At 42.2% G+C, this 16,882-nt stretch overlaps 1 protein-coding gene and 1 long non-coding RNA gene across 2 annotated transcripts in view; both read right to left on the reverse strand.

Annotated features, from left to right (window-relative positions):
• The window catches only part of LOC147055435 (uncharacterized), a 49,954-nt gene that overhangs the window by 21,369 nt on the left and 11,703 nt on the right, over positions 1-16,882 (reverse strand). The window lies entirely within an intron of this gene.
• On the reverse strand, positions 5,571-7,093 carry foxb1a (forkhead box B1a). Its single transcript, XM_085914747.1, has one exon. The coding sequence runs from the start codon at positions 6,513-6,515 to the stop codon at positions 5,571-5,573; it is 945 nt and encodes a 314-aa protein (XP_085770873.1). The 5' UTR covers positions 6,516-7,093.

The raw sequence follows: 16,882 nt of genomic DNA on the forward strand, positions 1-16,882 counted from the left end.
GACAAGGACGTTTCGGACAAGACTGCTTCATAAACACACAACATGCAAAGATGGTTCTTAAATAAATGTCTCAGTTAATAGACCTCACTAATGTGTATTTCTGAATTGTTTTTATTTTTGAATTGCCATTTTGGATGTTTGTTTACTTTTTTCCCCCCAGAAACTAAACTAATTGAACACGATGTCAGGTAAAGTTTTAGCATTGTTACAATCAATTGGACAGCATGTTGGCGAGGCTTTCCAGAGAACGAAAGCCACAATGAGAGTCATTAATGAAGTGTAGAAACAATTACAGCGGAGACTGAAAAGGGATTAAAGTTGCCGTAGCGTTTGTATTACGCTTGCTTTCAATTGGCCGGGGGTCTTGTGTTGGGGTCTTGTTAGTGCCAACGGCGCCGGTTCTTCCGAGTAAAGAGCACACTTGAGCTGTGATGAAGGATTCAGGAACGCAGAGTTTACCGGTGGCTGCTAATTAACCCCACATTGTGCTCGCTAACAAAGACACAAAAGGAACAAAGAGGAATTTCAATGCGAGAGATCATCACAATCACAATGCGCTCTGCGCTTGGATCATGCACTTAATCGGGATTTTCACACCAGCCATGACAACGTGAGATTGGATCAAAGACAGATGAAGTCGAATTAACAAAACAATGTCGCCTTGTTATGCCATAACAAACAGCCATCTGGGATGCTTCTCAATCAAGTGTTTGGAGTGAAGAGCTAAGAGAAACTTTTGACGAGATGTCGTCGGACGGTAGGGAAAGGAGTTGGGATCTCGTCCCCGCACACATAAGAGGAAATGGACTCTGATCTAGGCTGCCTCTTCTTCTGTCCCACAGGCTGAATAGCAATTACCGTCAACTTCCTATCCAGCGCAGCGCCCGCCCGCCCGGACCCTCTGAGGACCCGGCAAGTTACCCCGAGGGGGTGAAACGGGAGCTGTCAAAACTCACACCTCATTGCTCCAGCTACTGCCCCATGGGGGCTATCTGCTGCGCAACTCCCGCTAATCAGCTCCTACGCAGTAACTGGCCCCAAGTGGATGAAGCCCCGCCCCCCCCCTCCTCCGACCTTTCACCTCTGCTACTCGGCACGCCTTTGAAGTCCAGCGCAAGTGTTAGTTTACGGCAGGAGAGGCCCTATGATAAGATCCGAAGAAGCGGTGAAGAATTAGCTTCTTGTCGCACGTTTGAAAGGGGAAACAACGAGGTGATAAACTCCATAGAATCTGTTAGAGTTGTAACACGTCATAGCTAAAGCAGTCGAGAAGGAAAAACACTGTCGTGGCAAATCTGTTAAGTAGCTTCATTAACGCCGCTTGTTTGTCTCGACTGGCTTCTCACACTCGAGTTTTGCACGAACAAGCATTTGGTCAGCGCCGACAGCTAGCACGCCCTTCGCGACCTCGAATGACATCCGTGAAGCCGAGTGGGGAGCTAGCTTGAATGCCGTTCGCGGCGCTAACGAATGAAACGGCGGAAGGCTTGCGAAAGACACGTCAGATGTTGTAGCTGCAGGTTGTCAAGGCTGGAGCCTGAAGTTTGACGATGGCGTTCTATTAGTTTTGTCTCACCTTGTCTCGACCCGCCCGACGCGCAGGCGAGACAGTAACAGGAGGTGTAACAAAAAGTCAAAACGGGATTACGGGCGGCCTTGTGAACTCGTCGTATTTTGCTGGAGTCTGCTTGTATTGCTAAAAGTTGACCGCGGTTAAGGGTTTTCTAAACGCTAACTTTTTAACCTGCAGTCTCCACCTCCGTTCATCAGTACAGTGAAATTTAGGATTTTTTTTTAGCCCTCAAATTGTGTAAAAAAATACCACTTGCTGATGTGGATGTCATTGAACATGGTTCCTTTACTTTAAGTATCGGTGGCTGGTATCAGCAGCCTCAATAAATACACGATACCTAAAAACTATTGCCGGTATTATCTATTTGTACTCGTCCATTGCTATTGAAACGAGGAATGATAAAAATATAATAAATAAATTTAAAAAAGATGTTAAAATATATATATTATTTACAAGCATTGCTGAAATGAAAATTTATATCTTCTTAACCCAGGCCAAAATGTAGGTTTTTAGTTCTCTAAAACTGTAAAATCTGAGATGAACATGTTCTGAAGATGGAGGAAGTGTGCAAGACACCAAACCCAGTTAAAAATGAGAATATCCACCAAGTCCGAATCTCTTATGACATCCACTGTCTGCTGCTGCAGTGGAGTTTTGCCACCCGCTGATATAATTTGTTTCACAGTCACCAGCCAGCAGCATGAATCACATTTTGACACTCTAATTTCATGCACACACGGGTGTTTGGCTGAGCCAGGCTAGGAAAGCTCGCACCCTGCCCTGCCCTGCCCTGCCTCTACCGCTTCACCTGCCCTTCGCTCTCCCTCACTGTCATGTAACGTATTTCGTCAAAAAAAACAAAAAACAAACATGTAGCAGCATAGTCAGTCGCATACAAACACAGTGGTTGTTCCATTCTATCTACCATAAACCACTAAACCTGTTTACACGGCTTCAAGGGAAAATATTTGGTTACAAAAAAAAAGCTTGCAAGAAATTAAAACAGCCAGCAGGCATGTTTAAAAATGTCAAAGTCCTGCCCAAACTTGACACATTTGTGTTTAGTGTCCATCTGTGATGACTTTTGCCCCCCCCCACTAAAAGTCAGCACTGACAGCCTGCTAACCTGCCGCTGTCGGTGGATGTCCTCATTCTGTCAGCATCGAGCGTGAACTATTTTTCAACTCTGGTGACCAGCAGGTAAATATAAACATGTATGTTGAGGGCAGTTTGAAAGAAATCTGACATATTTCCTTTCAGCGTGAGCATAAATCCACAAGATAAAGCCATAAACAAATAAGTTGTTTGCGAGAGCCAGACAACGGGCAGGTTTTACGAAACACTCACATCCTCTTGACAAATAGCCAAACAATAAACACATAGTAAATAACAACAGCCCCGTCTGTATCAGTTCCCCCGTACTTGAGGTTAAATTGAGTTTATTGCATAGGCCACCGCCCGTGTGCATTAAGCAAATCATAAATTATACATGCTAATTACCTAAGGCCTCCACTTTAATGAATTATTTTAATTAAACGACAACGCCGGGATTTTTGCATGCGCTCTATATTTCATCCCACGCTGGAGATGACCTTCGTCGATGTCTAAGTGGAACATAGTGGAGCAACAAGGACAATGCCAACAACACTGGTGGGGGATTATCAAATTAAAAGTTGCGGCAGGAGTTGATTTTTGCTTTTGCACACAGTAAAGGACGTGAGAAAGGGAAATGGGTCAAAGCCATTTTGGTCGGGATGTGCCTATTTATTCATTTTGATCAAAGTAATTCTAATGAAATTTAACAGCATTTTTTTTCTCCTTCACACCTGATTCCTGATCTCTGAAATAAAATGTGCTACTTGTATTCCATATTGTTATTCTCAAGACTTTTTTTTTTTTGTAATGTCAAAACTTTGACCATATAGCCACTATTTTATTTCTTGCGAATAAATGTTTTTGTGTGTGTGTGTGTGTGTGTGTGTGTGTGTGTGTGTGTGTGTGTGTGTGTGTGTGTGTGTGTGTGTGTGTGTGTGTGTGTGTGTTTATATATTTAAAATATACACAAATCCTTTTTTGAGTACTAAAAATTATATTTCCCAAAAAATGTTTTGTTGTATGTTGGATAATGATATTGCATTCACTAATAGTTATGAGGTATTTATTATTCTTATTATTATTCGTATTATTATTTCAAAAATAAAAGCTTGTAAGGTATTGTCCCAGTTCCAGCATTTGCAATCAATCAGGACCTAATGTTGCCCACACAACACAAAAGTGAGAAGAAAAAAAAACTGACACTGTTGTACAAACAGTCCATGGGGGAGGGGGTAGATTTAAATTCCAAAAGGGTCTCGCAAACTCGTTTCCTAGTTCCCCAGTCAGCAATGTGTTTGTGAAAAAAATCTGTCTTTTTGTCTTGCTGAAAAAGGCTAAATCTACATTGGTGGCCCAGTTGAAGTTTGCTATTCTTTGCACTTTCAATCCGAGTGAATGAAGCAGAATGAAGTGGCCCGATCGCCTTTATTTGATCTAGTCCATTGCATAAAGTGACGGAATGTATTTGTTTAATGCCCCACGATGGACTGACAATCCCCGAGTTCATTTGAAATAACGTAGAAAAAAAATCGAATTTAAAAAATAAAAAGAGATCGTGTTTGGTTCAATTTAAAAATAAAATGCGCACAAGTGTAATTGGAGGGAAACAAAATGTGCGTGCATCATTTACGCAAATTGTCACATTAACGGGTGTTAAACGTCCTGCAAATCCGGGGTGCAGATTGCGTGTTTAAATGTTTGTTGTTAGCGTTTTTTGTTTTTTTTTAGCGCCCGCGCAGCGTGATGAATGAGCACACTTGTCTGCGCTGTGGCCATGCCATGGCCGCACCGTGCATTCTAATGGAGAGCACAAATCATGCCTGTCTGCTGCTTCGAGGAAAAAAAAAAAAAAGTCTCCCACTCTCAAATCATACAGGTTGCAAACTCACTTAAGCAAACAAATAAAAGCAATTATTACTCTTTAAAAAATTATTATTATTATTATTATTAATAATATTAAGCAGGCAAATTGTTCGTTTCAATCCGTGACTATCAATTGAATACAACGACAGTGATGATCATAATAACAACAAACATTTTGATTGTTTACGTCACTTTTAATGAGAAAATATTTGGATGACCTTTTTTTTTCCAATTTGTTGCAGAATGTTTGCACACTTCAAAAGCACGCATGCTTGCAAAACATAAAGAAAGGAAATAATAATAACATGAACGTTAACACTTTTTTTTTTTGTTTGGAATGCATGCTTCACTTTTAAAAGAAAACGTACAAATTTACAGCAACTGATCCACGTGGTCACCACAGCCTTTTTAAATTAAATGCTTCACAGAACACATTTTTTTTCTGGAAAATATATTTCTAAAACGTAGAACTAAAAAGTGCATTTTACAACATATCCGTTTCAGTTATTTGCAATATTCACATCTTGCATTTTTGAGCACGTCACGTAGACTTTTCGATAATGGAATGGTTTTCTCTTTTTGGAGGGTTGTTGTTGTTTTTTTTAACAGGGAAATCGAACCTATTTGGTGTACCCTGGGCCCATCACTATTTTTTTTTTTTTTTTTTTTAGAGGAAAGCGTCAGTGTCATCTCAGCCGCACAGAAAAGTGTGCAAAAGTTTTGCGAGTATAAAACGGAAACATCCTCATGAGGGGCCTTACAAAAAACTCCGCCTTCAACACGTTAAAGTCAATGTGAACTTTTCAAATAATTTATACTTTCTTGAAGAGCAATAAGAGATTCTGTGCTGGATTTTTTTGTTTTTCAGGACACGGTTTTAAAGCGACACATTCAACATATACTACACGAGTGAATCAATAAACAACTCGCCTTGAATAGAATCCGACGTATGACACAGACATATAAACTTTGGGTTCGCTACCAGCAGTTCGTTTTGTCTGAGGGGGGGTCCTTGAGGGGGAGGCGAGGGTCCATTTGGTCAGTGCACGGCCACCGACTGGAGCGTGGCCGGGCTGGTGAGCGTCTCGCTGGGGGTGGCAGGGCTGCTTTGGCTGGTGGCAGTCTGTGGGGAAGTCGGGCTCAGAGACTGCGGCGAGTTGGACAGGAAGGCGGGCAAGTGGTGCGGGAGCGCCGAGAAGCCGGCCATGGAGGTGGGCGTGGGCTTGATGGGTACCGGGATGGCCGGTAGAGTCTGCGCTCCGTGACACAGCGATTTGATGGGCACACCGTAGGCGCTATAGTCGCTCGGCGCCATGGAGATGGGCGCCGCCGTGTCCATCACGCCGCTGTTATACATGTGCGGCCAGGCCGTGGTGAGTTGGTTGTGCAGCGGGTAGCCGGCCGACATGGACTGCATGGTGGAGAAGGCCAAGCTCCCGGGGACTTTATACTCTCTGGCGATGATGTTCTCGATAGCGAACGGGTGCTTGAAAGTGGAGGTCTGGGACACGCCCAGGTTGTAGGTGGACATCTGGGGCAGGTGCGTGCCGGTGGCCGCCTGCAGCGCGCTCAGCCGCAACTTGGCCTGCTGCTGGAGGTAGTGGGCGGCGTCGGACTGCTTACTGGGAGCCAGGTGGTCGGAAGCGCCCAGCACCTTGAAGCGCTTGCGACGTCTCAAGAAACTGCCGTTTTCGAACATGTCCCCGCAGCTGGGGTGAAGCGCCCAGAAACTGCCTTTACCCGGCTGGTCGGGGCGCCGGGGGATTTTGATGAAGCAGTCGTTGAAGGACAAGTTGTGCCTCAGCGAGTTTTGCCACCGCTGCGTATTTTCTCGGTAGTAAGGGAAGCGATCCATGATGAACTTGTAGATTTCACTCAACGGGAGCATCTTCTCCGGGCAGCTCTGGATGGCCATAGCCGTCAGAGAGATGTACGAATACGGCGGCTTCTGGTCGCTGTACGTGTTTCTCCCCGGACGAGGCATCCTTCAATAGTTTTCAACCCCCGCCCCCGAAAAAAACACGCGCAAAAAAAACAAAAAAACAAGTAGTCACCCTTAATTCCTTGGTGCGAGTTTCTTCATGCAGGAGTTGTTTTCCCAGCCTTTGCGCCGACACATCTAAGGCTTTGCTTGGACGTCTTTTCTCGGCTAGTCCCGCTAGAGGAGCTCACAAGACTTCATCGGGGCGTCCCGGACTAAGTGGATGATGCCTCCATGGCCCTCCTCGAACCATCTGATAGTTTTATGTAGTGACATGAGCAGAAAAGACCCCCGCCGAGGCGCTTCCATTAATGTGCCACCTCTTTGCTATCACATGACAATTGCCATGGGAGGAGGAGGAGGTGGAGAGGGAGCAAGGAGGAGGAGGCGGAGGGAGGGCGGGCGGGAGGCATAATCTGGTTTCATTTACACCTATTTACATGGACACCTTGGGCCAATGGAAATCATTTCCATTTGAAGACAGAAAAAAGGGTGAAAAGCCTCGGCAGCCGGAATTGAACTGCGATGGCACTCGGTGTGTGGAGGTATGCGCGCTTATGCTTGATACTTGCACACATATTTCACATAAAATTGCAACTTTATTTTTTTTTTCAGAAATGAGCGTGTATTGTTTGTTAAAAATGTGTAGTCATGTTTTTTAATAGTGCGATATTTTAAAAAAAAATACATGTAAAAAAAAATAATAATCCCAACATAAAAATAACTGTTAAAGATGTTTCATTTTCTTAACGGATTAACACATTGTTGACAAAAATGCGCAGTAAACATGTTGTAGGAAGTGGACAGTATGAAAACATTCCAACACAATGCAAACAATGCTGTTCAAACTCCAACTTCATGAGGCAATCAGCCCTTTTGTGTTTATGGAAAGCAGACTGAGGAGTACTTCAGGAATGCAAATAAACCCTTGAAGATGGTGTGGTGGAAAACTGTATAAAATATCCATAAGTCAATTATATGAATGTGAAACCCAAATGGGAAGCCTATTTTGAACGACTGCTATTCAAGCTTTTTTTTTTCTTTTTTTTTTTCTTTCCCCTGGCCATGCAGGGCCACCTTTCCGCTTGGAGGGTTCGCAATGGCTTGGACCACACACACGCACACGCAGATTTGCTCATAATTTATGCTAATTCCAAAACCTCACCCTCCCTCCCCACCGCCGCCACCCCAATAAATCCACAATGCGCCCCATCACCAGTCTGACGGATTACAGAAAAGAATCGCATTGCGGGGGACATTTTGGGCAAAAAAGAAAAAGACAAGTAGAAAAAAAAAAAAAAAAAGCAGAAGCTGCCCATCGAAGAGCATCTTCTCAGCTCAAAGATCATAATAAAATAAAATGTTTTGATAATTTTGCAAGACGGTGCATATAGATAGGCCTACTTTAAAAAAAAAATCTTTTTAACAACGCGTTTTTTTTTTTTTTTTAGGGGGAGACCCTTCCCCTGCAGAGTGGCTTTTAACACCTGTCAGTTCCTATTAATGTTCATCCCAAAAGGTTTTTGTGCAAAAGGAAGTGCGGATAATGACAACACATCGCCATGGATAAACAACTTTTGACACCCATTCATTCGTGCATTAACCAAAACTATCAAAAGAAGGCTTTTTATTGTGTTTAATTCACGCGCGTAAAAGTCAATCACATCATCTAAAATTTACGCTCATTTTCTTCTCCAAATGTTGTAAATGCCACGTGTGCTTTAACGCGCCGTTCTTCTTGAACGCATATTAACTTCATTGACATCATTCATCTTCGTCTATTTTATTTGTTATGTGCAGTTAGAAAAAAAAGAGCGCCATGAGAATTTTTATTTTTTTTATTTTGTTCATGTCACGCACGAAATGTGTGGTTCCATGTTGATGAGGTATCAGTCCAGTGCGCACAGTGAAAATACCACCATGACTCGGAGTGTGAATGGGCTCTCTTAGCTGCACCCAAACTCGCGAGTTCAAGCAGCAGTAGATCAAGTCTGCACTATGTTTGGTCATTTGTAGAAAAAAAGCCCAACAAAGGTTGGGATAAGCCAAATTGCATTGCACTTGTGAACCGTGCCTCAGTCTGAAGTATCCTTTAGAAGCAATAGGTTGGAGGGGGGGGGGGGGGGGGGGGTACACCCAAGAACAATTTTGTGCGAGGTTTTAAAAAAAAAAAGGAGGCAAAACAAAGGGCACTCTCTGCAACATCTTAAAGTAGAGTAGTGAGGCGTGACATTCCCAGGGTGACCAGACACAATAGCCGAGGTCACGGGGATGAAAAAGAGAATCAAACAGCCACTTTCACACGTCTGCCCTCCTCCGCTGCGCTCCCCCCACCCCGAACACAATAGGAAACAAATGTTGTTAAAAGAGGATCGATGCCATTCATCCTAAAGCAGCGAATGATAGCCAAACAATATTGTCACACACTGAGGCCGGGTGAGATATGCTGCCACCCAGAGCCACGCAGGGGTGGGAGGGAAAAGTTTTTTTTTTTTTTTTTTTAAGGTTTCATAACTCAGTAAACATTCATAAATGCAATAGTTTCCGTGAATGGCAATTTGGAGGTGATGCGTTAATTGTTTGAGGACATTCGGGATTTTGAACCAATGAATTTTTTTTCTTAATGCAAAATGTAATTTGTTGACGTGTTAAACGTGCAGCATTCTCATCCATTTATTTGATTCGTTTTTGTACATTTATAGATTGTTAAACCGTGCTCAATATCAATATTTGATTGTTGCAAAAACACAATTTACAAAAACAACAACAACGATACATTAAAAAGACAATTTTTGTTCGCAGAACTGAGGACTTAAAAAGATTTATCACGGCTTGTGCATTAGTGTGAGAACGAGCAAGCGAAAACAATTTCCAAGTCAACCAATAGGTCCGCGCCTCTAATTAAGTCCGCGGTGATTTCAGCCCCCCCGGAGATGTTTTACGGTGCAATTAAGGACGCTCTGATGGCAAGGTATGAATATTCAGCAGAATGACAATTAATTAGCAGGCGGAGGGCCCTCGTAAGGAGCTCCTCAATGCCAAAATTAGCCCATGTGACGGGCGGGACACTCGTCGCGTACCCCTTCAAGGCCATCCTCCTTTACCGGCTAAATATATGCGGCGGGCGTGGAAGCCTCATCTGGACGAATGCGACATTTTTTTTTTTTCTTATATGTGATCAAACAGAGCATATATAGTGGAAAGTGTTTCGTGCCACTCCATTAGTTGTTTTGTGCGCGTCAGAGGGAGTACCTGGAAAAAGACCTCGGGGCTTTCAGAGCATATGCTCGGATTATGCTTAATGGTCTAATTACATAAATTAGGCATTCATTATACGCTACATCATCTGTAACAGATATCTCAATTGCGCGGAGGCGGGAACGTCTAATTCAATTTGTACTAGAGCGTTTTCGTCCAATTAAATGTTTGGAAAGAAAGAGGCAGTAATTTATCGTGTGTCTTTGAAAAACATATTTTTATTGCATTATAATATTTTTTCAAAATTGTTAACAAAACAACATACAAGGAAAGACATGCATTTGAAGTAGCAGTTTCACTTTATGGCCATGAGATGGTGACAACCGCGAGTGTTAAACAGGTTTAACGTATTTATAAATGTTATGTATTTCGCCACGATTTATTGTGACAGTCAGATTATTTATATCTTTGTGTTTTATTTCTTGTGGATGTCATCATGATCATCAAAATATTCAAATATATTTTTTTCTACCAATGCAAATTGTGTAAATAAAGTCGGATTGTATTGTACAAACAAACATATTGTCATTGTGAACATTATCAGCTATCTAAATGTGTGTTTATGTGTGTGTGTGTGTGTGTGTGTGTGTGTGTGTGTGTGTGTGTGTGTGTGTGTGTGTGTGTGTGTGTGTGTTAGCCTCTCCTAGATCATTGACTCCATATGGTGAGAAACAGCAGGACTGATGAGCGCACTACCTGAGGTCCATGTTTGTGCTGCCGACTGGAACCAAAAACAGAGACCCCCCGCGTGCCCCTCAACCCACCGCGCAATTCATTACAGACAAGACAGCAGCGCTCGCCCCGCTCGTTTCATCATTTAGCTTCTTTTTTTTTCCCCCTAGCTTATTCTGACACACGCCCGCCTAACAACAAATCATCCTATTAAACTACACATGATAGTTATCCGGTGACAGATAAGAGAAGAGAGGCAAAGAGGACGGCGAAAGCGAGGAGATGTAAATGGGGGGGAGGAAGAACAGAATAACAAGATGACACAGTCCATTTCAATGCGGCGAAGGAAACGCGGGGAGGCCCTCATTAATATAGCGAGTGCGTTTCATAACGCCTGGCGATAATTATGAGGCTTCCCTGGCCGCATAGTTGGAAATGAGCGAATAATGCAACGTGGAACCACGTTTCGATGGTAATATATGAACAATAATCTCAACAGGAGAGTGAACTTTAACCGTGAAGCAGCCGGGGTGCGGGGGAGAAAAAAAAAAAAAAAAGATATGACTTAAGCTCAGTCACAAAGCGTTAGATTTGGCAGAAGATAAAAATTAGATGGAGGGCTTTGAGCTGCACAGAGGAAGGGGATCACGGGATGAAATAATATTAATGGAAGGATAAAGACGACGGGACGGGGGCTTGGGAAAGCGTAACTACTGTGGGGAAACATCAAACGTGACATAAGACGTGAGGAGCACTAAATGGATTGATATGGTGGGTCACTTACAGTTTGACCTCTGGGGGTCAAAGTTGTGGGTTTAACCTCCAACCCCTCTTCTCTGTTGCACTCACTTTTCTATTATCTCTTCATCACTGTTATTAATGCTGGCAGAAAGCAGGTTACCACTTGACTGTTTACCCGGAATTAAGCCAAAGCTTTTATTTTTTATTGACATTGGCGTTCATTAAGCCGCTTCTGCGACGCCACAAACAAGTCACTCCTTTGGGGGTTAAACACATCAAGCAATTTTTAAATTTTTTTTATTGTGTTGCGATTCGTGTTCATCCAGACCTTGGCAGTGATCGGAACACACTTAACCAACTGGGACCAAATGAGGGGCAATTTCCTTTCTGTCTTTCATCTTATACATGTGGGAAATAAGACAGTCTCCAAGGATGGCTAACCAAGCCAAAGACCAGAACAACACAATACATAATCATAATAATAATAACAATATGAAAGGTGTTTGCGACGCCAGTAAACAAAAACACACGTCTGATGATGGGGACACCCGCGGGGAAGGTTAACACTACCTTTTATATCTATATCTTTTATTTCAAGGCTCAAAATTGTTTTGAAAAGTTTTGTAAATTATGTGCGGACATCCAGTTGTCTAAATGAAAGCTGCTAGCAAGATTTGAACGTAGTCTCACTTCATTGAATTGTGTGTTTTTTTATTGTAGTAACAACACAGTAATTACTATCCCTACACTGGTAATTACAATCAAATACTTTTAGTACAAAATGCCACAAAAGAATCTCGTGAGAAACAAATTGATCGATCATGTTTGAATTTCCTTTTCAAGGATAGCATCAGTTCATCAATGAGCGCTAACAGTGACTTAAGTGTCTCTCTTATTGATACATTTTAATTGGGCTGTGAAATATGCTGCTGTAAGACTCTAACAAGCACCGTGCATCAAAAAAAAAAAAAAAAAAAAAAAAAAAAAAAGGCTTTGCCGACAAACGCAATAAGCATCGTCGCACCAATACGCTGTAAACTGCTCCGGCATGCTTGACCAGCTCTGCTGAGAGCGCTAACATGCATGACACATTTCCAGGCACTAATTCATTTGTTTAGTAATAGAGGGGGGAGCTAACCTGAGCCACCGTGAGGAAAACATAAAGGTCCTGTTAATCCACAACTAATCAAAAAGTGTGCAGGAAACAAGGATTTTGTTATATTAATTAAGTCGAGGCTTGAATATTTCTACGGCGAGAGGAAAAGCCGGACACGTCGGCGGATTACTATTCGGCGACGTCGGAGTGGAGATGCAACCTCGTGCTTCAGGCAGCCGAGGAAGCGAGGAGAGCGTGGCGAATGGCGAGAAGAGAATATGTATTTATGTTTCTGAAATCTTGTTGATAAAGGCCACTTGAAGCGGGCATTGGCTGTCGGGGATTTGTCATCCAAGGCTAGTGGCAACACGGCAAATGAACTGTGATGTTGATTAGTAGAGGCCCTTAAGAGGCCACACTTGAAAGTAATGCTGTTGACTCGGACCTGTTTGGGAACAAGTACTTCAGCGGTAGCAAAGCATTTGAATTAGAGCCAGGGAACAATACACATGGGTCGCGCGGCACGCACACAAAAGAATGTAATTACATTTCTGTCAAACAAATTTGATCTGCGGGGTTTGGGTTATTATAATGGAATGATGGGGAAGAATCCGATGAAATGTCAAGTAGCGCCCCGTATCGAGAAGCGACGCTATTGGTCACAGAGACGGAGATATTAACATTCTGATCATCGAGGGAAATGTTGGGTTCCCCTGGCTAAACCATTACTATTACAATCCCAAATAATTAACTATGGGTAAAGTAGTCTGTTGCCGTGACAACAAGGAGGATGGAGTTACTTTGTGGAAGTGTCACACTGAAGAGAAAAAGAATTGGGATGGTTCCAAAAGTAATAACTTTGCAATAAACTCGCATCAGAATCAATTGGTTGTTTAAATAATTGATTTAAATTGGCTGCTGATTAATTCAGTTTGATGTAAGTGAGCCAAAAAAAAAAAAAACATGGCTGACCGTGACCGATGCTTTACTACCACAACCAGAAGACTCACATTAAAGGGGAAATCAAGTCAAAATTTTTCTCGACAATAATATGTCAAATGCGACACCGTTAGTGTAAATATGACATTCTAATTAATATTGTGCTTGCGGAATATGAATTAAGCAGCAAAATCTACCTGCCGTAACATAATGACATCACAGTTACTCAAGGCTCAGGTAATGACCAATCATGGCTCAGCTTGAGAACATCACATGACCAAATTACATAGCCCGCTACTGATACTGGATACTGGCGTTTTTGAAGGTCCATGCAAAATGATAATTTCAATCATTTCACAAACACAACAAGACGAAAACAAATTCTCATCAATCCGTCTCCACTTGGAGATAATTATCTTGCTGTACAAACGTCGTCCACTCAAGGACACGTTTTGATGATAAGATCTCAGTCCAGATTATTTGAAACAGTTGTCTTTCGAGTGCCTGTCATCGGTGAACAGCTGTAACCCGATTTCTTTCTTTCAGGGATGAAAGCACGGGTCGGCAGCGCCTCAGACTCAAATCACACGTCAAGACTTGGGCCCTCAAGGTTTAAGAGGCCACTTGGATTCTTAACATTCACTATTCCTCAACAATTTTCTTTCCCAGCCCTCCAAGCAGTTGATGAAGAGTGAGAACAAATGGATTCATTTTCTTGTCTTTATAAATCAAACTTGCCAAATGATGTCGTTTTCTCTAGATGTTGTCGATTTGATACTCACGTACAGATACGTACACAAAAAAAAAACCTTTTTTTTCCCCCCATATAGGTCGAAAATGTTTCAATATTGCTCGAGTCGTGAGTCGCATTGTTATTCAATCATTACCCTGTTTATGTCCTCATCCCAGTGACAGACTTTAACGGGCGCTAAACCAACTCAGGTAATATGGTCTAATAAATGGACACCAATAAAAAGCATTTAATCGTGAGTGTCAACATGATTAATTGTGCACTAAAAAACCACGAGACCTCCCAGTCATTGGGGGCAGTGAAAAGGTATTTTGCATCTCAGCATAACGGCTACTGAGACAAGGCGTTATCCGTGGAATGGGATGAAGAGCAAATTAATAATTAGCCATGTAATTTCTCCTCCGGAATTACTGTGCCGCAAACTGGCTGGCGAATTTAATTATTAGCACCCTTTTTGTTTCCATGTCCTTCTCATTACTGTCAGGATTGATGTAACGTAAACTTCATTAAAAATTAAAGCGGGAGTCTTAATTATGAGGCTACACTGACTGAAGTTAGAATTAGCCAACTCAGTGATGTGCAAATGAGAGCATTATTTAAGAAACATGCTGGAAGTAGTTATGCTAATTTCAAGAGTTCACAGTAGCAGACCTTTTCACTTGCACTTGCATATTCATTAAACACACTATGCAAATTTAATGTAGCAGTCTTCGTAATGCCTTGTTAATTTATTCAGATTTATCGAGTACGACTTGTAAAAAGTACAAATTTAATTACGCTATCTCCTTGGAAGGTAAGGGATATGGCCAAGGTTCTAAACTGTGTAAATCACAAGTCTGGAGATAACGCCAATGAAAGGACACTGCTGTTAATAGCCAAGCAAGCGAGACATGATGATTTACTACCTAAGATACGATTCAAGGGAAAAAAATAACGAACGTGCGTATTTAGCAGGCTCCAAAAAAAAAAAAAAGCATATAAAGCTGTAACATGGAGATTGCCGCCATAATATAATGCAACAGGCACTTCCTGTTCATTAAATAAAGGTGGGATATCTATATCTATATATCTATATCTATTTATTTATTTATTTATTTATTTACCCGGTGGGGCCAAATAATCTTGTTAGTTTGAAGTGGTGTGGTCAGTTTTCAGTGACTGCACATAAGCCCTGCGGGACAACATTACAAGACTGAATGGGAGGAAAAACACCATCGCAAGAAGCCTAATCATTGTGGCGCGGAAAACAACTTGTCTTGCAGGTTGTTTTTCTGAGGGCCACACAGCTTTGACCGGAGCGCCGCACAAACACGCACGTACACACACACACACACACACACACACACGCCCAAACACCACTCCAGGAGATAATTACATTGACTGGTTGTCTGTTAGTCTTGTCTTGTTCATCCTCCCTTGGGATGTGTGCTTGGCGCCGTGTGTGTGACCGCACACCATAATGGTCTGCGGGACAGCACTGAAATCACCCTTAACTGCTTCTCTTAATAAAAATTAAAAGGGCTAACACAGCAACCAAATAAATACAAAATGCTTTTTTAAATACACTCTGCTCCGTGAAGCTGTTCAGGGTTATATTTATTTTTAAGACACCCCCGCACCTTTTATTGCACACTCCATATGTGGAAAAAAAAAAAGCACTCGGAAGCAGCAAAATGTAAGTGCCTGGAAAGATTGCAGATGTACCATAAACACCTCTGAGTTGATTACATAAATATTGCATTACTCAATTATTTATGTGTTATTAATTAAAAAACATTTACTTAAAAAGGAAAATATTTGCAAGTACCCTACCGGGCCCTTCTGCTTAATACATTGAAGCATGCCTCATTTGCATAAACATATATTATCATGTTCACGCTTTAATTTGCATACTCGGGAGTCGTAAATAGAATGCGTGCACGCATACAAGTACGTAACATTTCAAGATTGTAGTCGCAATCAGTGCATTTTCTCCCAGAAAAAAAAAAAAAATTCAACATGCTGTGAAAAATTAATGACCGAAGAAGAAATGTGTTAATTGCACACAGGTTTAATAATACGGAATTATGAAGGACATTTTTGCTGAGACCGACAATGGGCGTACGCGCGTGTTAAATTGGCAGCATACATCAGAGGCAGGTGTCATTACAGAGAAGGTTGTGGGTTTTCTCGGGCAGCGATTGTACAAGCAAGCTATTAGAACAACCCCTGCTGTTTTCCCACATTATTCTGACAAATGTCAAAATTAAAATGCGGCCCCTATTCAACCCTATTGAACCTCCGACTCGCAGATGACTTAATATACATCCGTTATCGTCTTCAGAGGAATCATTTCCATTTTTTCCTCACTAAGAGTGACAGATGTGAAGCCTCCCATTGACCATAATTAATCTGTGTTTAGAATGAACCGGCCGCACAGTAGAGGAGGCGTATCGCCCAGGGTCTGAGGGCCCCGGAAGAGAGTCAGTCGGAGCTGTCTGGCACGGCGCTTCTCGCTGTAATTATCCCATTGCCGTGAATAATGGGACAAGGGGGATCAGAGGGATGCTTTGATAGAGATGAGATTAGTTTAATCAAGTTCATTGCTTGGGCTAGGCCACCGAATCTCATCATCCCTCCCTCTCAAATCACCAGACCCTCACCCCACCCATCGACGCTCCCTTTACACGCGCCGCATTAGCTCGAAGAATTTATGACATCGTTAGTTTGAAGCGCCACCTCGGTTTAGGACAATGCGCGCTTAAAAGAAGAGACCTCTGTCACGTAAAAGGATTCATACAACGTGGGGCGAAATATGGTCCGAAATTTCTGGGGAAGTTAGCGAGTCTATGTTGGCAAATGTTGCCAGAGTCTGGGATATAGCCTGAGATCAAATTTGAACTTTTGTCAAATCACAATTCAATACATTTTAAG

Source organism: Syngnathus leptorhynchus, chromosome 6 (genome assembly GCF_054491065.1).
Source record: "Syngnathus leptorhynchus isolate UIUO chromosome 6, UIUO_Slep, whole genome shotgun sequence".
NCBI classification, from domain to species: Eukaryota; Metazoa; Chordata; class Actinopteri; order Syngnathiformes; family Syngnathidae; genus Syngnathus; species Syngnathus leptorhynchus.

Bases quoted from the DNA above. Each gene is read 5' to 3' on its own strand.
- foxb1a (XM_085914747.1), bottom strand. From the start codon at position 6,515: ATGCCTCGTCCGGGGAGAAACACGTACAGCGACCAGAAGCCGCCGTAT.